This window comes from Pteronotus mesoamericanus, unplaced genomic scaffold, assembly GCF_021234165.1.
Source record: "Pteronotus mesoamericanus isolate MK-2021 breed Mesoamerican mustached bat unplaced genomic scaffold, CSHL_Meso_final contig_50, whole genome shotgun sequence".
Taxonomy (NCBI): Eukaryota; Metazoa; Chordata; class Mammalia; order Chiroptera; family Mormoopidae; genus Pteronotus; species Pteronotus mesoamericanus.
The window spans coordinates 12,110,294-12,136,397 of record NW_026555186.1 but is presented as its reverse complement, the minus strand read 5'-3'; the positions used below and the strand labels follow the sequence as shown (position 1 = coordinate 12,136,397).

The following is a 26,104-nucleotide window of genomic DNA, read 5'->3' as shown; positions in this document are numbered from 1 at the left end:
CTCAGCATCCCTACTGCCCAGATTTGGTGCCCTGCCACTTCCAGTTTTTCCCAAAACTAAAATCACCTTTTAAGGGAAGGTGATTTACCCTTGAAAGAGAAAAGATTTCAGACCATCAATGAGATTCAGGAAAATAAGATGGGGCAGCTGATGGCGATTGGGAGAACTATATGAGATTTGAAGGTGCCTGCTTTGAAAGGGACTGAGGCCTCATTGTCCTATGTACAATGTTTCTTGTATCTTCTTCAATAAACATCTCAACTTTTTGTATTGCATGGCTGGATACCTTCTGGACAGAACTTGTATACCCAAAAAGATAAAGGACATTCTACGTCTGCGTGAAGGGCTTAGTATTTGTTTTTTTTATTTTCTTTACTGCAGAGGGAGTGTAAATAAGCTAGAATAGTGATTTAAATCTCAGGCCCCATGACTATTCCAGGACCTGCTCGTGGTGGCACAGCGAGGTAGTCATGCGTCAAAAATCATTGGGCTTTCCAATTGGCTGATTGACCTGTGTTTTGATGGAGGTGGGGTGAAACATTCACAATCGAAGGAGGAATTGGCAACAAATTTGATGTCCATGGATAGAAGTGACCTAAAGAGAAGCAGCCCATCAAAATGGTTTTCACCAGGAAGACTCCAATAATCATTGTTTTAATTGAAATGAAGCCCTTGAGGAGGGGTGAAAGGCCAAGCAAAGGAATAGTGAGTTCAGGGTGCACATCTGGGTCTGAGGTATGGTTCCGGACCTTCTGGTAGAGAAGTCTGAGAGGCAGTAGCAATTATAATCATCACATCTCTTTTGTGAGTATTGTGAGTTTTGTGAAATGTCCATAAGGCGGCCTATGGACATTTCAATGGCCATTTGAAATCATGTAAGTAACACCATGTCAGTTCCGAGCCTTAAGTAGACTTGCAAGTAACTGGAACTCACAATAAATACCAATGCCAGCAGATATGGTGCAAAATTGAGACCAACCCATGAACTTACGGAGAACATGATACAATGTCATGGCATCATAAGCTGCAATTGCCATTCGTCCTTGGGGATCCACTGTGGTGGTGGTGGTGTCAATACACTGAAGAGAATTAAGAGTTCCAAGGCAGTACACCGCATACTTAAACCCACAGTGAAAAGGGGACTAGTGACCATTCCTGAGGGACACATTATAGCTACACCAGGCCTGCGGGGCCAAGGCCAGAGCACCCACAGTGCTATTGGGCTTTGCGTTATCATTGGCCACAAATAAGCATCTTCACTAATTGATGGCAACCTGCTCTCCCGAAGGTCAGACATCTGTATTAAATGGTCCAAGGCCACCCGTGACTCCCAGGCCCAGCATATGCAGAACCAACCATTCTCCTTTGCCAGCTACACCCTGTATGTATGTATCAGAACCCAGAGGGGAATCGGGGACACCCATGAACCAACCAGGCACCAGTGCAGAGGGAATGGAATGCACCTGCCGAGGAGGAGGAGACCAAAACCTGGAGTCACAACACAATGTTTTAAGTGTGAAAGTGATGGTCTGGAGCAACTGGCCTACAGCTGCAACTACAGAATGATGTCATCTACTGAGGCAACACAGTGCCCTGCTGTGGTTTAGAACATGAACCCTGGACAAAGTCAGCCAGCATGGAACATGCAGCTCTGCTAACACATTAGCTGTGTGAGTGGGCTTGCAATTTAGCCTCTGTGCCCACTTCTGGCTTTGTAACATAAAGTTCCCACAGCTGAGGGGTGTGGGAAGGACCAGCCGAGTTGACTCAAGGGAACAGTGTCTGTGAAAGGCTCTGCAAGCCAGGCCCCAAAGCCTCTGTGGAGCAGGTAACAGTCCAGGAGATCAGAGGTATGAAAACCAACTCAGGGGAGTCCCCTCCACAAGAAGAAACCATGTCTCCAGACGGGGTATCTTTTCTGATGTCATTTTGGTGAGAATGGAACTACTAACAAAGTAGCAACTTCCTAAAGTGTGTAGCCCCTGACTCCCAGGAATTAAGAGCCCTTTGGAGAGCAGCGGCCACGCACAAGTTCCCGCATTCCAGAAAGGGACAGTGAGAGCACTGAAAGCTGGGCTCTGACGTCACTAAGCCATTCCTATGGTCTCATGTGACACAGACCACTGACAATGCTGTACTCTGATGACATCAAAGTCCCTAGAGCACGTTCTGGGATCTAAGCAGGCTCAGAATCACTAATGCAAAGCAATTCAATGGTATGGGTTCCCAGGCCCCAGCCTAAGGCCTCTAGCTCAATAGGCCTGAATTGGGCCCATCTTTCTAATAAACAGGTCCAAGTCATTCTGATGCAGGTGGCCCGCAAGTCACCCATAAGAAAGGATGCACCAGGACTGCGACTCATGGTGTGGCCCATAGATGCAACAGCAGCACGAGTTTACAAGCCAGGTAGGTTCCCAAGGCCCATGAGGACCCACTGAGTCAGACTATGCAGTTGATGAGAATCCCCCTGCGACTGGTAAGCAGTCTGCAGGGTGTGCTTAAATAGGGTCCCTATATCCGCCTTCTTCAGTATTTGTTAGGCTCTCTATGAAACAGGCTGTGAAGAAATCAGAATTCTGTATTTTGCTTTGGATTTTCCTGCCTGTCTGGAGAACAAATTTTATGAGTATTACTCACACTTTGGGGAAGCAATAATTGACGGTTTACAAAGATACATTGCACTATACTGTAAAAATGTTATGAAATAATTACATGGAATAAGTCATATAAGTACTTAAATACTTTATTATATGCTTATGTCTAATCGAAATCCATATAAACAGTTACCATGAACACAGTCTTTATGCACTAAACTTGGAAATATAAAATACAAAACCAATTCAAGTATTTCTTGTATTAAACCAATTTTTTTTATTTTTTTATTTTTTAGCTTTCTTTGACACCATAATAAAATGGAACAAAAAAGTACACAGAGTATATTAAGGAGAATTTTTAAAACCTTTTACCTTACCTAACACGTTTAATATTTTCAAGACAATTCTGCCATAAGGATCAAATGCACGGCACTCAAAGACGTGAGCTCGCCAGCCACCTGAAAACGCGGGGTGGCTGCCAGCGCACAGCTCCGCAGGCCCTCTAGGCCCCTGGACACTCACTCACAGGCTGCCTGAAGGTCACAGCGATTAAAACAGGACCAGGAGGATCTTCAGACAGAGGGAGGGTGAGGTTAGGAAGGGGGGTGGTCCTCTCCTCGGATGCTTCGGTATTTAGCCATGTCTTCTGGAAATACTTTAGAAAGTTCTTGAATCAACAGGCTTTTAAATTTCTAAGAAGAAAAATGTATATTGTCAAAATATCTTTGTCTGTGACCCATCACCCAAGTTAAAAACTACACCCTCCCAGAGCCCTCCAAAGACCCAAGTCTGCTGTGCCTCATGCAAACCCACATTCCAGCGCTGACTGCTCGTCGCCCATGGATGCAGTACTTGGCAAACCAGCTGCAAACTACACTTGCAACTACATTACAGGTACATTAAGAACTAGTGGAAAGAGGAAATCACGTTCAAATACAACTTCTTACCTCCCGCTTCAAACTGAAAAAAGGCTCTCCCATAGGGAGCCATTCACACATGTGGAATGACTTTTGTACACAGCACATGTAACAGGAATCTTCAAATAATATTTAATGAAGCAATGAATAACTTGAACCACGTCGCACCATGTGTGCAAACAGCTCAATCAAAGCTTTCAGAGCACCTGGAAACCTGTCTACACCAAATGCCATGGCTTCCTGATCCTACTTATCAGCATAACATTTGTTTTACGCCAAACTTAAAGGCAGCTAAGTATCTATTAGCATTTCAAAACCTCTTCTTACAAGCTACACTAAGAAGCAGCACTGTGGATATATACAAAGATATAATTCTTACATAGGTAAGACTCCACTTCAACTCTTCAATGCATACCCACTGGACAAAGGAAGGCCATATAACTGCACAGTGACTTTCACAGGTCTTGGAGAGAAAAACACCGAGCAACAACAGAGGCAAGCTGAAGACAAATCACACAGTCCCCAGGCAGTCCTGTCCACAGGAAACCTCTGCCTCACCCACAGGCACTGGAGTTGCACAGAAGCATGGTGGGATCGAGCAAAACACTCATGGACCATAACTCTGTTCATGTGTAGATTTCTGCTGGGCAGTGCAACTCACTCACAAGACCAAATAGTCACAACTTACTACTGATTAAAGCTGTATTATTTCCCGATGGTGACGCCAAGTTCAACAGCAACTGAGTCTCAAACTGACAAAAGAGAAATGACGCCACACTAACAGTTACAGCAAGTGCCACCGCCAAGGCATACTGCCTATCATGAGTACAGACCACCTGGGGGGACACTGGGAATCCATGCAACCTCAGGGCAACACGTGATGCCCATCACTATCATCCCAAGTGACTCTGCTTGCTCCTCACACCCTCTGATCCTTAAAAGGTCACATCAGACACCAACTGAGCACACCTGTGGATGCTGGACATCAGCAGGGACAGAACACTCATACCCCAAGACCCTGGAGTAAAAGCCGCACAAAAGAGAGAGAAGAGAGACAAAAAAGAGGAATCCTCCTCAGCACTCTCAGGAAAGAGGCTTGGGAAAGGCTCGTCCCCAAGGCCTCTCTGAGCAGGTGACATACAATGATCGCAAAGGACAGGCAGTATGCAAGGAGAGCACCCAAGAGCTACACACACGCGTGCGCGCACAAACAAACAGGAAGGAGAGGGTTTAATGAACTCCAGAAACAGAAACAAGACCAGAGTGGCTGGGCCAGAAGGAGGACTGGGGGTGGAGAGGCAGGAGGGCTCACTGTATGAGGCCAACGGAAATGGGAGACCAGAAACCACACATGCTCCAATCAGAACCATATCTGAGTGAACTTAAGTAAGAAAAAAAACAACATACTTCATGTTGTACATGCAGAGAGCTTTCTAGATCTCATCACAACAAACAAAGAGAGCAAGTTCTCTGTGGAAAAGTGTGTGACAGGGGATATGTTACAAAGGAGTCTGGAGTCAGAAGCTGGAGACCACAAACAGAGAAGCAAAAGAGAAGGGAGATTCAAGACTCCTCCAAACCAAAGAACCACAATTACATAAAAAGGCCCAACAGAAGGCATCAATGATATTTAACTCTGTTTACCATACATTACACAGTTCAGAAACCTCAATTGTGTAATGTTATAAAACAGCTGATGTTTTACCAAGTATGGAAAGGAATGACAAAGTCTATGAGCCAAACTTGCTTTGTAATGATTTCTTTATGTTGTGACATTATCTTCTGTTTATAGGAGCCTTACCTTCATCGTGTCAATCTTGCCTTTAACTTGTTCATTTTTTGCTAGAGCCCTCTCCAGGCACTCTTTGGTGTAGAGTTGTGGGTTTCGACCTTGATCTATATATCTGGAAACAGGAAACATCTAATTAACACTCTCTTTGCTACTATCTATTCTTATGGGGGTGGGGGGAAGTTAGTTATATATAACTTCATAGGGCCCTGTGGAGAAGAAACTGTGTCCAGGAAGCAAGAAAATTAGGATTCCTTCATTTATACAAGGATAAATGAAGTGATCTCATAGTACCTGTAATGATATGAACAACTCATAAAATCATGTAATGATCACTTACGAACCTAGCAAGCTCCACAGCTACACCATTTTACATCTATAGCATCCATGCTTCCCAAAGCCCTCATGGCCATTACCTTTGGATCCTCACAACCTATGAGGCTACAAAGCTCTTGAGATGAGAGAGCTATGAGTGGGCCAGGGCTTCAGACGAGGGATTCAGGCACAGCAGTATGGGGGAGCCGGGGGAGCCCTCCAAGATGCAGCCTACCCTCCAGGTTCCCCAGTCCTACAGAACCCTGTGGAGGAGCCTCAGTCTGCTGGGGGGAGAAGCAGGCAGAGCTGCAAGCAGGACAGCCAGGCCCTGCACAGCCCGAGGTTATTTTACTTACTGCTCCACTGTTTTCAGAAAGGGTAGGGAGCCATACTGCTAAATAACCTAAGTAACTTGCATTAAACAGAGTGATTCTCTCCAATTATTTCTAAACAGTATAAAACTGTTTCTTGAAATTTTCAACACTGTCTCAAAATGCCTTTCTTATCCCAAAGATTGCATTAAGCATGCTGCCTAGACAAATATGGACATTTTCCCAGCTGTAGTCCACTTGTCTCCTTCTGTACCCTGAAGACCTTCATATCACTTGGCTAAATTCGATTATTCATTACAAAGAAACAAAAACTAACACCACCACACTAAGTCCAGTTTATGTATTTTAATGCTTCAGTTAAAGAAAATTATCGCTTCAGATTAAAGGCACTGTTAAGTTACTTAATGGCATAAAAACTTGCCTCTATGACAACAAAAAATAAGTCACAAGTTCTAGAAATTCCATTGTATTGCAATGTTTTTGAAATGAGAGAATTAAGGAACCAGAATTACGGTTAATGCTAAACAAAACCCATCTTAAAAAAAACCTTATAGGTTCAAGTGTCCTAAATAAACGACCAGTCAACACTAATATTATTCAGTTTGTGCTCTACTTCTAGGGCCCACAGGTTGACCCCACTTCTGCCAACACACCCACCCAGTGAGGTTAGGAAGTGCTGGACAGAAGGTCCCAGGCTGACATCTTTATCTTTGTTATAAAACACAGTCAGTGTGTCTGAAAGTGTGTGCTGAGAAAGCCACTGTGAGCCAGGAAACGCCTTCTACCTCATGCAAAAATGACAGACTGTTTGTTTGCCTCACTGCTTATTGGAGCCCAGAGGCGACCTCATTTCCAACACGCAGGTGAGTCTCCACTGTCCCTTCTGCCCAGCTGCTGTGGCTCGGGCTGAGCCGGCTGAAGCCCCACTCCCCGCTGTCCTTCAGCAATCTTTCCGCATCATCTTACTTTCTGTCAATAAACCATCCCACCCATTCATGGCCGGAACAGCACTGATGAGGAAGGCAAAGTAGCCTCCACCTTCCCACGCTTCACAAGCTCGCGTCATCACCCAGGAGTCCAGAGCTGTAACCCACACACATGGCCTTCACTCCCACCTGAAGCCGGAGAACTCAGTGGGGCCAACTGAGAACATGCAGAGAAAACATGACACCATGGCCAACAGGAAAGGACATAGTCCAGCCCCTGAAAACTGCAGCATGAATGTCCTATCTTTGTGGACAGCTGCTGAGCTCTCTTGTTACTTGGACTTGCATCTCTGACCTTTTGGGATGTAAAATGACAATAGTTTTTCCTTTATAGTCAAATTTCAGTTCTCAAACATTTCCCATCTTGAACAACGTGATTCTCTATCACGTTCACAGAAAAAATGTCTCAGTTGTCCAACAAAACTTCATTTCTCAACCCAACAATACTTTTAGACTGATACTGTGTTTCTAATGGGGGGAAAAATGATACTTTTTATTTTAAATCACTTCTCAAATATCCTTCCAGAACAAATTAAGTTTGAGAACCAAGGTTCCACTACATTGTTCAAGGAAATTGGTGGTTTACATTTTCAGTTTTATTGCAAAAAGTACCAGCATGCTCTTGCAGATCGATTGGAGCCAGCTCCAGGAAGAGGCTATTTGTCACAGAGAAAACAGCCCTGGCTGAGGAAGGACAAGTTCAGGATTTTAGTCTTAACTCTGGCACCGACTAGTAAATAGCCCACTGCAGTCACTTATCAGTTCCTTCACCTGTGAAATCACGAGTGTGACAACCAAACCAATGTGATAAAACCTGGATTTAAAAAAACCTTAAGTTTATTTCCTGGATACATTCTCTGGGCTATGACTACATTAGGAACACATAACCCTCCTGCAGAAAACTGTGAACCTTCCTAAACTTACTTGGCCTAAGAACCCCCCCTTTTTTTTTTTTCGGTACCGCATATATTACCTCCATCCAGAACTAGCAGTCCCGGGTCAGTATGGGAGACACCAGGCCAGGTTACTTTCAGGTTGTTTCTGGCTGTAATTTTTTTTTCAATTTAAAATATAACCCACTTAACACTCTCTTTTTTCTCTTTTTTAAATTAAAAGGGAAGTTATGTGGCTGTCCTTCTGTCTAAACAGGACTTTAAGAGTCTATTATGTTTTTCATATTTAATACTCCTCTATTCACAAGTAACTTTTTCAACAATGTAATATTGAGATCTTTTTAAAATGTTAATCCTACCAGAACACAAAACTCTATGATGGCAGGTGCTTTTGTCTATTTCCCTCACCGGCATATTCCCAGCACCTAGGCTGTGCCTACCACACAGCAGGCACTAAAAACACCCGTGAGTGAAGCAGTCACATACCACAACTAAACAAGAATTATTCTCGAATGAATATCAGAAGTGGTACTTACTCGAAAACTTCTAACGGTACAGTAATATCATGAAGTTGCTGTCTGCACTTATCAATATCCTGTAAGCCAGTCACAATAAAATTCCTGGGGAAAAAGGCAAAAATGGGGGTCTTTGGTTAACCCCATGAATTTCAAGGAAGAGTGTGAAATTGCAGATTACCTCAGATGTTTGTTGATTTGCTTTCTAAACTAGAATTTGCCAACATTGGGGGACAGGAACCAACCCCCTTGAGAATCTCATGAAAAATATGAACCTTCTCTCAAAAACAACTACCCTGAGGTGCACCGGGATTTTGTGCGTGGGTCTCAGAGAACACATGGGGCAGTGGACTCCAGCTTAAGAAAGTATCCTCAAAGTCTGGTGGGGGAAGGCAGCCCTCACTGCTTGGCTGAATTCCAGTTCCCCTGGGGAGCCTTCCTAAATCACTGGGCTAGCCCCACAGCACTGGGCAGGCAACGCAGAGTGTATGCTTATGCCCCCTAGAAAGCCGTGAGCCCTTCTCCAGAGCATTCTTATTTGTGTCCGCCTCTGTCCATCCCAGGCCCTAGAACCATGGCCAGCACAACGAGGTTGAGAAAAAAAATATTAGTTGATAAAGGGTCTGCGGCCTTTCTCACCGCCCCGTCCCCCAATTCCTCCACATCCAGCCCTACGCAGCAGGTGGTGTCAGCAGCCCTCGTCTTCGCGGGCCCACTTCAGTGCCCCGTGAAGCCTGCCTGCGTGGGGACTGGCAGGTTCTGAATTCCACAGGGAGTTAGGAGGAAAGGCTGGGAGTCACAAGTGTACAGGGAGAAACTTAGATAATGATGCATGGCACCCTCGGGTGTGGTCCCAGAACAGAAACTGTTCTGTCTGGCTTGAGAACGTCTCCAAATGGGCCTTCAAGAAACGGTCGCTACAAGGCAAAGCGGGAGGGGGCGGGCAGGCAACAGGCGGCAACGGCGTGCCCGCCCTCGTCACACAGCTCGGGGCGAGGAGTCCCGGAGGACCCAGGCCCAGAGGAGGGTGTGAGAGAGGATGTGGCTCTCCGCCCGGCCCTGGCTCTCCGATCCCGGTTCCCCATTCCCGATCCCATCTTGGCTCCACGAGCGGACGCTGCCTGACCGGCCCCGGGGTTAACGCGGGCGACTTCTTCGGGCCCCCACTTACAGTTTTTGGTTGAGTCCGGCCTGACTGCTGGGTTGGAAGTCGCTGACGATGATGCCGAGCTGCCGGATGTTTTCCACGAACTTCTCCAGGTGCTCCTCCAGGTGGTCGAACTTCTCCGCCATGGCCTTACAGTCAGCACTGCCACGGGCGTGGCCCTGCTCCGGCGCTTCCTGCTTCCGCCCAGGCCTGCTACCACTTCCGTTTCCTCTGGGGGCTGGAGAAGCGGGGGCTGGGTGGTGGGCGGGGCCGACCACCAGGAGCGAATTCCAGACCCTGGAGCGCCTCGGGGGCGGGGCCTGAGCACGGGAAGGGACGGGCTTTGGGACTGGCTCTCGGTCGGCCGCGCCCTCGTGGCCCTAAGCAGTACAGGTGAGCGGAGCAGCCAGGTATCAGTCGTCCGGGCTCCCTAACTTGCTCTAAGGATCGCAAAGGGCCAGTCGTGAGGACACGCCAGACCCCGCTCGGCCTTTCTGGCCCTGACCAAGTTCCATTGTACCTGAGCCTGTGTTCACGTCCATAAAAGTCAGGAAAATGAGACATGACAACTACCTGATCTTAGAGGAGGTAACACCTGGGAAAGGGGAAATCTCAGCAGCTAGGGTTTGGAGAGAGTAACTAGGACCCACAATTAAAATGACTTTTTTTTTCCTGGATATACAAATTATAGGTATTCATTGTAAATAATTAAAACAATAGAGAAAAAAAGTATAGTGGAGAAAGCGGAAAAAACCTGAAACCCTGCCCCCCGATCTAAGCCACCTTTGAGATCAATCGTTTCCTGCATTTCTTGGGTCTACAAACATCTGAATTTATGTAAGACTCGATTTATGTTCATCATCCTCATGTAATTGTTAAAGCACTCCCTTTTATTCACTATCAAAAGCCTCTCAATTTGGTTGATACATGGTCATCTTAGTTAAAGGGGAAATTGTAAAATATTTGGAACTGAATAATAAGCACTACCCATCAAACGTCAGCTTTGTTTCTAAAATGATACTTAGAAGGAAAATAGTCTGGAAGTAATAAGCTAGAGTTTTGACTCAAAAAGAAAAGGAAGGAGCAATAGAGAAATCAAAAGCTCAACAATTATATACAGGGTCCACCAGAAGTAAGGCTTGCTTGAGAGTAGTGGTAGGGCACGTGAATGTCTCACATGAGATGGACAGCAATGTGCACATTTCATCTAAAATGTCATATGGTGTGCTTGAGTGTGATACTGTTATGTTACAAAAATTACATGCTTATGATTTTGTAATAAAAGATTTTGTAATGAAAAAGTGTTGTTTGTGCTGGACCCTGTAGAAAGGAGTGATGAAACTAAAGACATACAGTGATTAAAAAAAAAGTTTCACTAGTTTTCTTTGTACACTCAGAAGCTAGAAAAATGAACAGTAAAGAAAAGCTAACTGTTGAAAAGCCAAATATACTTATACTTTTGTCAAGTCCCATCAAAGGAGGCAGAGAGAGAGAACAAACAACATTATAAATGAATGAGGAAAGATAATTCAGTTGCAGTGAAACTGAATGTTCATATTTTGAAAGCTTGAAGGATATGGACAAGTTTCTGGGAAACTACAGAAAAATTAAGAAATCATAGAAAATCAGAATAGATCCTAACTTTTTAATAAACTGGCCAGTAGACAAAAATCTTTTAAAGAAATGAAAGGCATCAAGCTCTGACAGCTTTTTACAGTCTTGTCTTATTTTAATCAAACATTAAAGAAAAAATAGTTTCAAACTTACCCAGATGCTTTCAGAAACTAGGAAAAAAACAAAGGAACACATCCCAGCTCATTTTTAAAGGGTTGTATAACTTTGACAGGAAAAGCAGACAACAAGAACAGTGAAGAAAAAAAGAAGAAAGGAAAATATAGTCCAATCTTTTTTCTGCAAGTGGGTAAAAAACCCTAAATAGAACATTAACAAATTGAATCAAATATCATGCATCAGCTATCTATCATTACATAGTAAACCTTCCTAAAATTTAGGGTCTTAAAACAATCACTATCCTCTTTTATGCCCCCAAATCTGCAATATGGGCTCTGCATGGCATTCACAGTTTGTCTCTCTGCTTCTTGTCACATCATTGGAGGTGGCTTCACTGGGGCTGGATAATCTCCTTTCAAGGTGGCTGACTCCCTTGGCAGCCACGTTGTGGTGGATGTCAGCTGGGAGCTCAGTTGAACTGTAGGCTGGAGATCAGTGTCTCCCCCATGTCAGTCTCTCTGCAGGCTTGTGAGGGGTTTCTCACCTCATCGTGGCTGGGTTGCAGGAGCACACAGCTCAACAGAAGCAGGCAGAAGCTGTACTGTCTTCTATGACCTAGATTTAGAAGTTCCATCATCACTTCCACCAAAGCCACGGCACATTTGGATTTCCAGAGAGGGAACCTAAACCCGACCTGTCAATGGAAAAACTAAGTCACGTTGTTGGTAGAGTAGGTAAAATGGGAGATCTTTTTGAAGCCGTTTTCAGATAATACAACCTGTCACACTTCATACTGAAAAAATAATAATTTTTTACTGGGCCTTTCTTAGGACTGCACAAATGGTTAAATATCATAAAATCTATAATTTAGTCCATTAAAAAGTATAGAAAAAATTCCAGTAGATTTTAAAAATAGATATTTGATAAAAATTAAACCCAATTCATGATGATTTTTTTAAAGAAATTTCCTAAATCTAGTCAAGATAAATGTAGAAGGCATCAGACTTAATGATGAAACTGCCACCCCAACTGTTTAGTTTTACTTTACACTTTTGTGCCAGTCAGCATAAAGACAGTCAAGAAAGTAAGTAGCACTTGGCTGTATTTTAAGTCCTTGCTATTGTCTGCCCTTATTTTGACATTGAACCTTCAGAAAGAATTGTCATTAAAATTTCTTTTTTCTACCTTAGCCTCCCAACTATATTTTAGGCATTTTGAGGACAGGGATATAAATTTACATATTCTACAGAGTCCCAAACAAATAGTTTTTGATTATTTAAAGGCCACAAGAAAAGAAGACAAAGGGAGAAGCAAAAAGAAACCAAATGCCTGTTTTTCCACTATGAATGCTACTCCCCAGGAAGTCATTCTTTTCTGTGGAGGTAGAAACTGGCAGCACTTGCTTTCCAAATAATTAAGAGAAGTGGGTGCTACTGCAGTTTTGACTTAGGGCCCCCTCTCCTGTTTTGTTTTGTTTTGTTTTCAGCACTACTGAGTTGTTTCTGTCTTCAGCCTGTAAATATATGTATAGCCTACAAGGGCCAGTTTCTAAGAGCAGTTTGGCCAAAGAAAAGCTTGCATGGAGATGTCCGCACTGCTGCTTTTTCCCCTGCCTAATCACAGTCCTGAATCTGTTATGTTACCCTTGTATTAATTCCCTAGGGCTGCTGCAACGAAATATCATGGCCTCAGAGGGCTTAAACAACAGAAAGGTATTCTCTCACTAGAACTCTGAGATCAAGGTGTTGGCAGGATTGGCTCCTTCTGAGACTGAGGGAGAACCTGTTCCTGGGCCCTCCCCTTGCTTCTGGTGCTTTGATGGCAATGTCTGGGGCTCCTTGGCCTGTCGAAGCATCACTCTGATCTCTGCCTGCATGTGTCATGCTTTCTCCCTACACGTGTCTGTCTCAGAATTTTCCCTTTCTCGGACTAGGGTCTCGGACTAGAGCCAACCCTAATGACCTGGTTTTAACTTGATTATATCTGCAAGCACTATTTCCAAAAAAGATCACATTCTGAAATACTGGGAGTTAGGATTCCACCGTCTTCCTGTTCTATTCAGAAACACTAGTTCTCTGCATTGTGACTGTAGGATATTTGTGTCAGGTTGTAATGAGTACAGTTATGGTATCAGTCCTTACATTTTTGTGACTTGTGATTAGACATAAGCTCCAATTTTCCTTTCCATAAACTTTCTCTTGCCCTTGCCTCTTATTTGCATTGGCTAGAGCGAGAACAGAAATTGAGATTTTAAAGTCTGACTTTTGAAATCATGCCAAATGGAGCCATTGAGATCCACTGAATGCAGAGGACTTTAAAAGCATTTCTAAGTCACTTGTCTCCCAGTTGTCCAAAGTTATTGCTCCATCGACTATTGTTCTCCACAGAAAACAAAAGCATTCAAAAACCACTGAAATCTACATTGAAATGTATCCTTTTTCTCCTTAAACAGCTAAGTAGTGGCTGCTTTCCCTTTACTTAACATTCTAAATACTGTTGATTTGTTTGTAAGAACCATTTTAAAATTTAAACACCCCAGGCTCCAAATGTAAATGAAATTAGGCTGGAAAATTCCAGCAAACCAGAAGGTATACCGGTTAAGACCCTGCATGCAGAAAACCTGCAGAGCTCTCCCAACAGCAGGCCTCGTGGCCTTATTTTCCCTCTGTCCACGTGATCTGCCACTGGGAAATTTGCTAACTTCTAAATCTTTGTGACCTTGGAATCTGGAGGATTTTTTTTTTCATTCACATTTTTGTTGCTTCATCATCACTCATGGCCCTTAGTGATGCCATTTGGAACATCTTTTTGTCATTCATTCTAATTTATTTGAGAACAAGATTCAGCTTAAATTTTTTTTAAAAAAATGGAGCTATCCTGCCCAGAGGGTAAAACAGCTGGTTTCTGCTTTTCACTTTGCGAATTTTCAGTACATTAACAATTTTGGCAGAAGGAAGATATGTAACTCTGCTGCTTTGATGATGATGATGATGATGATGATGATGGTAATGATCATGATCATAATGATAACAATATCTAGCAATTTGTGTGGATTATCTCATTTATTCTTCATAACCCTAAGAGAAGTCTACTATAATTTGCACTATATGTGGTCAAATATAGGCCAAAAAATGTAATAGCATTGGGAGGCAGAATAATTCCAGTTGGTAGAGGATGATATTGTTTTTCTCAAGTGCCACATTAACCCATGCATGTTGAAGTAAATTAGATTTACCATCAATTCTAGTAGGTTCACATATCAATAAAAGGACATGAGTTGCAATAAAAAATACAAACTGTGTCTTGTTTTTACTCTAATAAGTTTTGAAAAACAGTAAGATTTCTCTTCTATTTTCTTTTGCATGCAACATTGTGGTTCTACCTTGGAATTTTGTGTAATGAAACCATGACAAGATTTTAATAGCCACAAAATGGCTGTTTTGTCCCATACTATAGGCACCTGTAAAGCTTATAGATTGTTCTGTAAACCAATCAGGAAATGGAAGTGTGCAATAGATTTTCACTCTTAAGTTTCTGTGAAAAGTTTGTCCCAAATTCAAGAGAGGACAGGACAACACATAGAAATGGGGATAAGGTAAGACATCTAACCCTTTCGCCAACTATACTCACAGACACACAAATACAAAAATATAAACTTTTTAAACTTTATACCCATTTTGCTCTACTAGTTCCTTTAATACATTGTGTAAGTCCTTATATCTCATAGTCTTGTGTAAAAATTAATGACCTTCAGCTGATGTCTAAGTTTGTCTTAAACACTCCAGAGAGAAATGAATTGTGCTCAAGTACGCTCTTCTAATTATGATGATCCAGAAAACAAAGTCTTACCTTGCAGAAAATCAGAGCGCGCATGGACTTAGAACACCTGCTTCTGGTTCTGATTAAGAAAGACAGATATTTCACTGAGCATAATATTCCAGTTAAATAAGCCAGTTGATAAAAGACAAATACCATATGATCTCACCCATAAGAGGAATCTAATGAACAAAATAAACCAATGAACAAAACAGAACCACAGGCATGGAAACATGGAACAGACTGACAGTGGCCAGAAGTGCGAAGGGAGGGAGATAACAGTGGAAAGAAAGGGAAGGGGCTAGTCAAAGGACGTGCATGAATGACCCACGGACTGGGCAACAGTGAGGGAACTGACTGTGGGAACGGGGGGTAAGATGGGCGGAGAGGGCAAGGGGGGAAAGACTGGGGCAACTGTAAGAGAATAACACTAAAAAATGTCTGATAAACCATTAGACTCAAAACAAGGCAGAAAAAGAAAAAGAGACACAGCCAGGATGCTGCCCAGTGAAAAGCACCTGAAATAAGCAAATAGAAAGCAGATTTTGTTTTAAAGCTAAGTAAAAATATATTAAAACCCTTCAGCATGGAAGGCAGAAGCTAAAAAGTGACATGATCGACGTCTATAAAACTTTGAACAGACATGCTTGTTAATGCCCAGGACACCAGAGCTAGTGTTAATCTCCTTAACTTTCTAGAAAATGGCTTTAGTTATGCTAGTCCAGCTCTGCTGAGCATCAGATACCAAGATGGGATTAAACATGTAAGAAATTTTTAGGGAAACTATCTATTAGAGAAAATAGGGATGAAACCAGAAAAGGCTGGAAGAACAATCAGACCAAGATATAGGTTTGACCCCAAAAACAGGAGAAAAGGAAGGAAGCAGGGGAAAAAAGATGGAGAAGGATGGGAGGGAAGAAAAAAGGAAATGAGGGAAGGAGGGAGGGGTGTTTTTAAAATATAAACAAATGGTATATGTGTTCTACATAATTCATGAATGACAAGATTCAAGATCTACACCATCAAAACTTCCCACCAAATGATTCATCATCACACTGAGCCCTCAATGACCCCAAATGGTATTCCTTATGTCCTTCTGACTGTCTAAAAATGGGATTTAGGTATGGCCAGGAAAGGACAAAGCTCCACCACATCTTTACTGTATGACTTTGCACCACGTTTTAATTTACCTTGGGCATCTGTGTTCTCCCCCTGGAAATAAAGGTAATGTCTATCAATGTGTAAGACATCCAGAATAGCACCCAAACTCTGTCTGGGAAGCATCTGACAAATATGGTTCCCTCTATCAGTTTAAATGCAACATGCACAAAGCCAACCTTTTCTTCCTGTAGCATTAACTGGTTCTTTTGTCCAAAAATGCATTGATTATATCATCCCTCAACCTAAAATCTTCTAATATCTTTCAATTGTTTACAGAAGAAATATTTAAATCTCACTCTCTGTATAACCTTATCCATGTGTCCCATGCACTTGCTCCATTACAAGCCCCCAATTCTGTGGGTGAGGCAGGAGGGGCGCCGTTGCATGTGCCCCTGAAAGACCCATGACACCTTCAGAGGGGTGGAATACGTGGTTTGGAAATATTCATCCTCCAGGAAGTTAGGCTTCAGCCGTCATCTTCCCTTTGAGAGTTGCCAGTCCTCAGAGTGAACTCTGTCCTGCCACCGACCTACACCCTAGGATCTGGCTGGACCCTTGCAGTCCCTGCCCCGTCGCTGTCACAGGTCTCCTCCTTCTGCTTGGAAGGCCTCTTCCTCACTTTTGTCTCATACTTAGGGAAGCTTCATCCATTTCAGTGAAGCTTTCACATACTGCTTTGGTCAGAATGCTGGCACATCTGGGACCTCTCCCTTCCTACAGAGGTAGAAGATCAGCTAGAGACCAGCAGAGCAGGCCCCACCTTCAGGCAGATCCCAATAAAATCTGTTCTCCCTTCTTCCATAGGAATGAAAGTAAAGCCAGGCGCATGGTTTCCCCGGCCAGTGCACCTTGCCCAGGCTTGCTCAAAGTTGCTTGAGGTCTTGCTACTAAACAATGTAAACAGAAGTGATATGGGCCAGATCTGGGTCTGGGATTTAACCCATCTGCTGAGTCTTCTCAATAATCACTTCCCTCACCTCTCTGGCTGGAGCTGGACATGGCAGTTACTTGCAATAATACTTTCTGAGATGTTGGAAATGTTCTAGATCTGTGCTGTCCCATAGGCTAGCAACTGGGCAGGACAAATGTGGCCAGTGCAACTGAGTAACTGAATTTTAATTGTATTTTAATTTATTTAAATAGTCTCATGTCATCGGTGGCTACTATATCAGATTTTGGCACCCTGGAGGATATAGGACAAATGACTTAGCAGAAACATGGGTCTTAGAATGCTCTGTGGAGCAGAAGTACCCCACCAAAATGGGCTACTTAACTTGGGGCTGCTGAGTGAGAAAGCAAAAAAAAGTTAGAGTAGTGTGCATCATGGTTATAGCAGAAATCTGGGGGCTCACTTTCTGAGTTCAAATCCTAGCTCTGCCACTTAATAGCTGTACGACCTTAAGTAGGTCACTTCATCTCCTTGTCCCTCAGATTTCTCATCACTGCACTGGAAGATTAAGAGTACTCATGACACCTCAGGTGGTGGTGAGAATTAAATGAAGTAATAAATGTAAAACACATAGAATATTGCATGCATTATACAACTGTTACCTCTTTTTAATGAAATTGGGAGTCTCTTTGTTATATAGCATGTTAGCTTTGCACTAATTAATACATGTGGGTTTGAATCATGGCTCCTCCATTTACTTGTATAATATTGGGCAAGTCATTGACCCATGTTAACCACTCAATATCTGTAACTGTTACTATAAAACATGCCATATTATAGTGTAAGTAGCTGTTTAGGAATCTCTCTTGTGAGCATCTCAAGGATAGAGACTCTCATTTATCTTTTTGGTATTCAGTGATTAGTGCAGTGAAGATGCCCAACAACTATTTATTGAATAAATTAGTGAATGGATCAATAAGTCCTCTAGGATTAGTTTACCTCAAAACCCAATACTTTAGCTGTTGAAATGCTGTTTCCGAGACTTCCCTTAATGTCACATCCCAATGGTACTCTAATAGCATGCCTGACCAAGGGTATTCTGTCCCTTCCATCCAGATCATCCCAGGGACAACAGCTCTTAAGATGCAAATGAAAGGGTTACTCTGGCCTCAGCCCAGCCCAAAGCCTGGCCAGTGTGACTCACGCAAGCTGCGGCTGGCAGAGGGCACCTGCGGGATCACTCTCATCGATTTCTGTTTATTAAGTGCCTGCCTCTGAGGGGTGCCAAGGATAACTGGTGACATGTGGCTGGAATCTAAGGGGTTGGCAGGCCCAGCAGTATACCCTGACGCATGCAAAGAACTTGCCCTAAGCAGGAGCCTGCCAGGAAATCTTTGTCCAAGCCTTTGCTGAAAGAGAGGAGGGCCTGGAATTTTCCCTGTGGTCAGAACTAGAGAAGGGAAGACCCAGGCAATGAACCCTTGGGTGAGGTGATATATTAATAAAGGTTCTCCAGAGAAACAGAACCAATAGGATGGGTGGAGAGGAAGAGAGCAAGTTTATCTTAGGGAATTGGCTCATGTGATTGTGAGAGCTAGCAAGTCCAAAATCTGCAGGTAGGCCAGCAGGCTAAAGACCCAGGGACCCAGTCTTTTTCTCTGAAGGTCTTCACCTGATTGGATGAGGTTTACCCACAAGGCAGGGAGGGGTGTCATCTGCTTTACTCAAAGTCTACTGATTTAAGTACTAATCTCATCTAAAAAATGCTTCCACAGAATCTTTTAGGACAATGTTTGACCAAATATATGGGTGTCATGACCCAGCTGAGTTGACACAACCATATTACTTTATAAAACCAGAAAAACTGATTGCTGACACAGGTGTGGGGCCATCCCAGCATTTTGGGCAAGGACAGTGGGGTCTGCCCAGCCGGAGCACAGGGTCTCGTGGAGTGAATGCTGTGGGGGAAAGGACCGATCCGCAGACTCCTTTGCCCACACCCAGTGGGAAACGCCTGAGGGTGAGAGCAGGTGAACATGAGCCCACCCACAGCGCACGGTGCTCCCAGCCTCAGCATCAGCCCATGTGAGAGGGGATGACAAGTGGGACAGAAGGATGGTTGTGAAAATGTGTAGTGGGCGTTGGTTGAACAAAAGAACTAATGCAGGGAGGAACTGCACATGACTCTGTGGTTCTAGCTTGAACATCAAGCAGAGAGAAAGGGTGAAACACGATAGAAGATTCCAGAGGAAGAAGCCAAGGAAGCGTGGGGTGTTATTTTTTTAACCATGTTGAGGTTGAGGTGCTTTGGGGATGTTCAAGTGGAAATGCCCAGCAGGCAGTCTGAGTAGATGGCCCAGTGCTCAGTGTCAAGGCGAGGACACAACCATGGGGGGTGGGGTTTAGGAGACTCAGAATTACAAGCCATTAATGTCATGTCTAGGGTGAAATTGTCAAGGGAGAGAGCATGCATTGAGACCTGAAGGCTCAGGACAGGAATGTGGGAGGTCTGCGACATGCAAGGAAGGGCAGAATGAGCCACCATCTAGGGGATGAGAGGAGCATCTGAGAGTTGCGGGATGATGCTGGAGAGGGAGGGGCTGGAGGTGCTGAGAGAGGGGACTGTCTCAAGCAGGGGGACTTGGACACAGGACCTGAGTGACCACAGGAAAGAACAAGAATGGAAACACACTCATGGGAGGGAGAAAGGTAGCTTTGCAGGATCAGAAAGGGGTCTTCTCCAGCACCCTGTGGTGCGCAGCCAGTGACCAGGGCCTGCAGGGTGATGCAGCTTGCAGACTCTTGGAAGATCTCATTGCAGTTTCATACTATCCACATCATAAATGACAATTGTGAAAGGAAATGGGGCTATGTAGCAGATCTGACAAGCTCAATAACCAAAGTAACCACACAGGATGTTCTGATCATGAAAATTCCCATCTGAGCAGGTTATAATAGGAAATCACGCTCCAAGGCCAATGTGATAGATTAATCTTTATCTTGAGCAAACCCTGTCCATTGTTTTTGTGCCTCTAGGATAACATACTTAAAATGTCAGAATGATCTTTTCTCCAGGCCTCCAGAGCTAAACACCCAGTACTGGCGTGAGATGACCCCAACATTCCTCGATGTTATTTTTTAGCTGCATACCTCTGTAAACCATGCATGTTAAATGTTAACTACCCTGCACTCACCAATGTAAAAGAATCATGAATCTCTCCATTTATCTTTTTACCCAGTCCTCTTTATCCTAGAGATCGCCCTCTCTTGCTTATTCCTGCCTCCTTCATCTACCACCAATGGATATTGTGCACCCTGCTTTCCATTTCCTCCTTTTGCTGTGATATATAAAATAAACTACGTAACTGCTACTCTTTGGAGCATTTCTCAATCCTTTGAGATTTTGCTTCCGTCCCTTCCATCCAGATCATCTCAGGGACAACAGCTCTTAAGACACAAATGAAAGTGTTACTCTGGCCCTTAATGAAAGGGTTACTCTGGGTCTGGCCCTCAACTCTGGATCAAATAAACTCTTGAAATTTTTATTTAGGTTTGAAATTTCTTTTGTTGACACAATCACCGGCATCCTAGGTGGTGAAAAATGAAACCAGGACTCTAGAGCCTGCCCTGGCCAGGCTATCTTATAATCACTTCGCACATATTAACTTCTTCAATCCTCACAACAGCCTTACCATACAGGTGTTACTGTTCTTGCCAATTGTCAGATAAAGGGCGGAGGCAGAGGGCAGCTAAGTAGCGTGCCACCCTGGGACTGAGCGTTGGCAATAGGATGCAGGGTCTAGTTCCTAAGACACAGTGCTCCCCCACTCACAGAGCAGCTGGCTAAGATGCCACCAGGAAATTCTACCTGACAGCTGTCCTGAGTTACTCATATAATCTTCGTGGTAGGTTGAATGGTGCCACCTGAAAAGATATGTCCATTGTCCTAGCCCCTGGAAACTGTGAATATGGCGGGGGGCGGGGGGTGGGCATGATGCTTTGCATATATAATTCAATTAAGGATTTGAAGATGAAGAGATCACCCTAGATAGACTCCAAATCCAATGACAAGCGTCCTTATAAAATGTTCCAATGACAGAAGAGGGGTGAGGCACAGGGGAGGTGGCCACTCGAAGACGAAGGGATTGGAGGCAGAGATTAGACAAACCAGGGAATGACAGGAACGACCAAAAAACTGGAAGAGACAGAAACTGTCCTCCCCTAGACCCTTCACACACCTTGATTTCAGACTTGTAGCTTCCAAAATGTTGAGAAAATAAATTTCTGTGGTTTTAAGCTGCCACATTTGTGGTTATGTGTTATGTTAGCAGTAGGAAACTAACACACTTGTATCAAAACCATTTAAGATTTCCCAGAGTCTGTTTTGAATTCTTTCTCTGCTAACTCTTGAGACTCAAACATCGCCGTCCTTATTACCACACCTGGAATTCTAAGTGAGATCTCCAGAAAGTATTTTTAAATTCTACAAGCAATAGAATTTAAAACTGGAGCACTCAGCTTGGAATGACTGAGTTCAGAACTTGCTCAGGTAAAAGGTTTACTAATTGTTTTTTGTATTGTAAAAATTTTACTGCCATTACTTAAACTCATGCTCTCTAACTTAAAATAATTATGTGCCATAGAGGAGGGGACGATTTGTCCCAGCCCACCTGTGGTCCTCTGCTGCCTATCTCCCACAACGGGGTCACAAAGCGTGCCCAAGACAATACATCAGGGTCACGGAATTCCCTCCCCACATATGACTTTGAGGCAGGATAGTATGAAGCTAGGAAAATTCCTGGGCAAGTGGAAAGGGGAAACTGAGACAAGAAAATCAAACAAAGCCAAACAACATGAATAACTTACAGCCAGCGAGACTTTATCTTCCCTAACAAAAGACACTTGAGAGCAAGTGGTTTATAGCTCTCCTCCCTAACCAGAGAATAAATAGCATAAAGTGCACTGGTCAAGGAGATAAAGGACAGAGACCCACTTAATGTCATTTGTGCCAGCCAAACCCAAGGGCAGATGAAGGGGAACAAATAACAAAAGAAAAAAAAATTCCACAAACCTGATTCGTGTCAGACAGATCCAAGATAAAAGTAAAGCAGTGAAGCTGACTGAAGAAAAATCCCGAACTCCCCTATATGCTCATTTGGATGCATCAGCATATTAAAAAGACACCTGGAAAGCTTATGAATATTCTACTGAAACCCTCCCCTAAGATTCTCACCCACATAAGAGAGATAAAAACCCTCACAACATAGGATGCCAGCATGGGCTCTCTAGGGAGCACGCCCTTCCCCTTCTCAGGGATGAAATTTTTACGTTCTCATAAGCCCCAACAGCACTTGCAACTAGGGGAGCAGCTGCAACAGCAGCTCATCCTGGGCTTACCCCATGAACCTGTGTCCAAGGGCCCTTTTCTCTGCTTTCCCTGTGAGCTGACCGCAGCCCCACTTTCACTCACTTTTTTCATATAATGTTTCTAAAGAGCTGAAGCAGAGCAGCACCTTGGCTCTCTCCTGTTGCTTCTCCTACCTTAAGTCCTTCCTTTGTTTCACCATCCCCAGCTTTAATAAACATACTCTCAAAATCACTTGGACCCATGCTGTGAAATCTTTCCTGCGTGAAGTCAAGAACCCACAGGCTGCAGGCTGGCCTGCGGCAGACCTGCCCTGAGCCCAGGCCCTTTCCAGTGAAAACAACACATCCGCCAACACCTTTTATATATATGGCAGTAGTCACCCTCGTAGTTAAAAGAGTTGGGTGTTGGCTCACTTCAATGCCATACCTTTTCCAAATCTTTGATAGAGGTCTAGTAATTAGTCAGCCATATAAAATTGCTAAAAAAAAGTCTTACCATACAAACAGTGACATAGTCTATTGGTGGTACCTGCCAAGCTGAATTATGTACCTATATTCATAGCCAGAATATGATCGATTGCCCAAGAGTTGCAATTTCTTGGCCCTTATTCTTATATGTTAATCTCCAGCCTGTTGATCTGACTGATTCACAAGCACAAGCATCCCAGAAATTACCAGCTTTGTTCTAATTAAAAATATAAATAACATAGTTTTTGCATAATCATGACAGTAAATTGAACCAAAAAAAATCTGGCCACTAAATTCTCAAAGCACTTTGGCACCTAACATATAAACTACTCTGAACAGTAATTTATTCTAAGATATGTATTTTATTGTGACTTCTGTAATCATTGCTGGCTTTTAAAATTCCATATTTTCCAAATAGCATCTGAACACTTATTCCTTGAGAAGGTAAATTAACAGTTCTCAAAGCTTATCATTATTTATAGATGCTAAATTGGAGGCAGGGGCTTTGTTTTATGCTAACAAGTATTAAGAAACCACTCTGTGCCAGGCATTTTTACATACATTACTATAATTAATTTTAGGAATATATTTTTCTTTTTATTATTACTTGGCAGCTCCTTGGCTTGATTCTTATAATCTCCTTTTTTTTTTCTGTAACAAGCTCTGTCTTTATGGGATTCCTCTGGGCAGAAACAATGATTTCTCCACACACAAATTTGCCAGAACCTCTCCGTTAAGTGCTGAGGTTGTAAGACTCACAGCTGATTAATTACTTCTTGCAGTGAGACTGGTGTTGGCTTATTCAGACATGAGTCAAACACAACTCTGAAAAGTCCCCTCACGTCGTGTCCTGGGAGATCTGGGGGACGCCCTGCTATGCATATGTGAGAGAGTGAATGTGTGTGTGAGAATGTGTGCGTGTGCATACATGTGTGAATATGTGTGTAAGTGTGAATATGTGTATATGCATATTTGCATTGTGTATCTGTAAATGTATGTGAGTGTGTAATTATATATGAGTGTGCCAGAGTAATGTGAGAGTGTTTATATGTGAATGTGTGTAAGAGTGCGCATCTGTGTGTGTGAGTGTGCTGATGGGGATGTTCGGAGTTGAGAGAGCCACAAACAATTGGTGAGGAATGATCTTTAAAGTTTTTTCTTCACCCAATAGCAAGGGTGACAAACCCAGTTAAAAGACGCCTTGAATGTCTAGAAATCAAAGCAGGGGATTAATGGGCTCTTGCAAAACTGAAGGCAGCCTTCATCCTTGGACATGGGTAGGAAAGGCAGGGAATTTCCCAGAGTGAGTGAGGGTGGGAGGGAGGTAGAGACATCAAGGGCTTGAAATTTAGAAATGAGAATTTAGACAAGAAAAGAATCTTTAGTAGGGAGCAGAGGATCTGTGTACTTTGATAGTTTGGCTGGGTAGAGAAATATTGATCAAAGTCATTTTCCTTCAGAACTTGGAAGATGCCACTCCATTATCATTTAGCACCCACTGTGGATAACAAGAGATCTTACTTCAAACTGATTCTCGTTTTCAGAAAGTCTTTCTGCATTTTTGGTTTTCTGAACATTTTCAGGAATGTTTCTGGGCCAAGGTCTTCTATTCACGGCACTAAGAACTCAGAGGGCTTTTCCAATTTCAACACTTTCATCCTTTAATTCTTGAAAATTCTCAATATCTCTTTTGTATATAATTCCTTTCACTCTTATTCTCTTTTATTGACTCCTTTGGTCACATATTGGACCCAGTGCATTGCTCCTACAGGTCTCTTGATTTTTTCTCTATGTTCTGTCTCTATTGTTGTTATTCTCTTATCTAGGAGATTTTTTTTTCTGGTTTATCTTCCAACCCTTCACTGATTTTTCCTTTTTTTAGTTTCATCAATTACCTTTTATTTCAACAGCTTCTTCTTATTCTGTTTGCTCCATTTTTTTAATAAAATTATTTTCTTGCTTAGCAAGAGCAATGTATCTTGCATCCCTGAGAATACAAATAGTGGGTGGGTTTTTTTTCCCCCGACAAAAGAAAATGTGTCTTTGTTCCCTGTATTAGCTCTGTTTGCTTTCATTTATTTCTTTTTCTGTTCATATAGCTTGATCTCTCTAGTCACTATCAGGGTTTTCCTCATCAAGTGAAGTGTAAAGCTGTCTGTAAGCCCAGTATATGTAGATGGAACTAGTTCACTTTGCTTGCTTGGGAATGATGGGAGGCAATCATGCTTTACAGCCCCAAAATGCAAGAAGGCAGAGTGTGTTGCTTGAGAATCCAGTCCCCACAACTAGCTACTTGAGTTCTCTGAAGACAATTCATTTAATGTCTTCAGAAAATAATTCTACTTTAGGGAAGGGAGGTGGATGAAGTTATGGGGATTCTTTGTGTCTGCTATTGTTATTGTTTTTGACTTTGCTAGGAAATAAATCCCTGATGATTGGATAATCCCATCTTTTGAAAGATGCAGAACTACTTGGTCCTTTAAAAAATACAGCATACCCTGCAACTATGTCAAAATCCCTTACAGCAATGAACAAGAGAATTAAATCAGATATTTCTGATAGGTCCACAAAACCAGTGGAATTCAAACACATACTGAAAACTAGCTTGGCCTCCTCAGGTCATGAGGAAGCCAAAATTGCTACGACATCCGTGATGAGTACAAAAACCACAGTGCTTTCTGAAATGTTAAGTTTGAACCCAAATGAAAAAGAACTCTTCAATCTCATCAAAATGAGAGTAAAGTACGTCCTCAAATGCATGTTCCTACTCTTCATGGCTTTCCCTGGCTCCTTAAATCAGTTCCTTCAATTATGTGTGAAACCTGATAGCTTTATTTGACTGCCTTAGTAATCACCTAAGTTAAGTTCCAATTTTAGAGACAAAGACTATGAAGCCTAAAAATTTTTTAAAGTGCAACATCAAAGGTCACACAACCAACTGGTGAGATGATAAAAAAAAAAAAAAGGAGCATGGGATTGGAGTAAAGAAGGTCTGGGTCTGGCTCTAGTTTTGCTGGTTCAGATTGACCAACATATTGGCTGGGGTATGTTTCTGATAGGTTAATATATGAACATGAGTCCTGGTAGCAAATATGTCCGGTGTTCTAAATCCTAGCATATCCTGTAAGATACCAAAATTATCTTAGAAATGTAAACTTAGTGCATTGTTGGCAGAGAAAACACC

The 26,104-nt window shown here is 42.9% G+C and overlaps 1 protein-coding gene across 1 annotated transcript; it reads right to left on the bottom strand.

Annotated features, from left to right (window-relative positions):
* Nucleotides 1–2,847: 2,847 nt before the first annotated feature.
* MED10 (mediator complex subunit 10) lies at nucleotides 2,848–9,694 on the bottom strand. Its single transcript, XM_054578209.1, has 4 exons — nucleotides 9,513–9,694; nucleotides 8,363–8,446; nucleotides 5,313–5,415; nucleotides 2,848–3,286 (listed from the first exon to the last, which is right to left on the bottom strand). The coding sequence occupies exons 1-4, from the start codon at nucleotides 9,632–9,634 to the stop codon at nucleotides 3,188–3,190; spliced, it is 408 nt and encodes a 135-aa protein (XP_054434184.1). The 5' UTR covers nucleotides 9,635–9,694; the 3' UTR covers nucleotides 2,848–3,187.
* Between the last annotated feature and the right edge of the window lie 16,410 nt (nucleotides 9,695–26,104).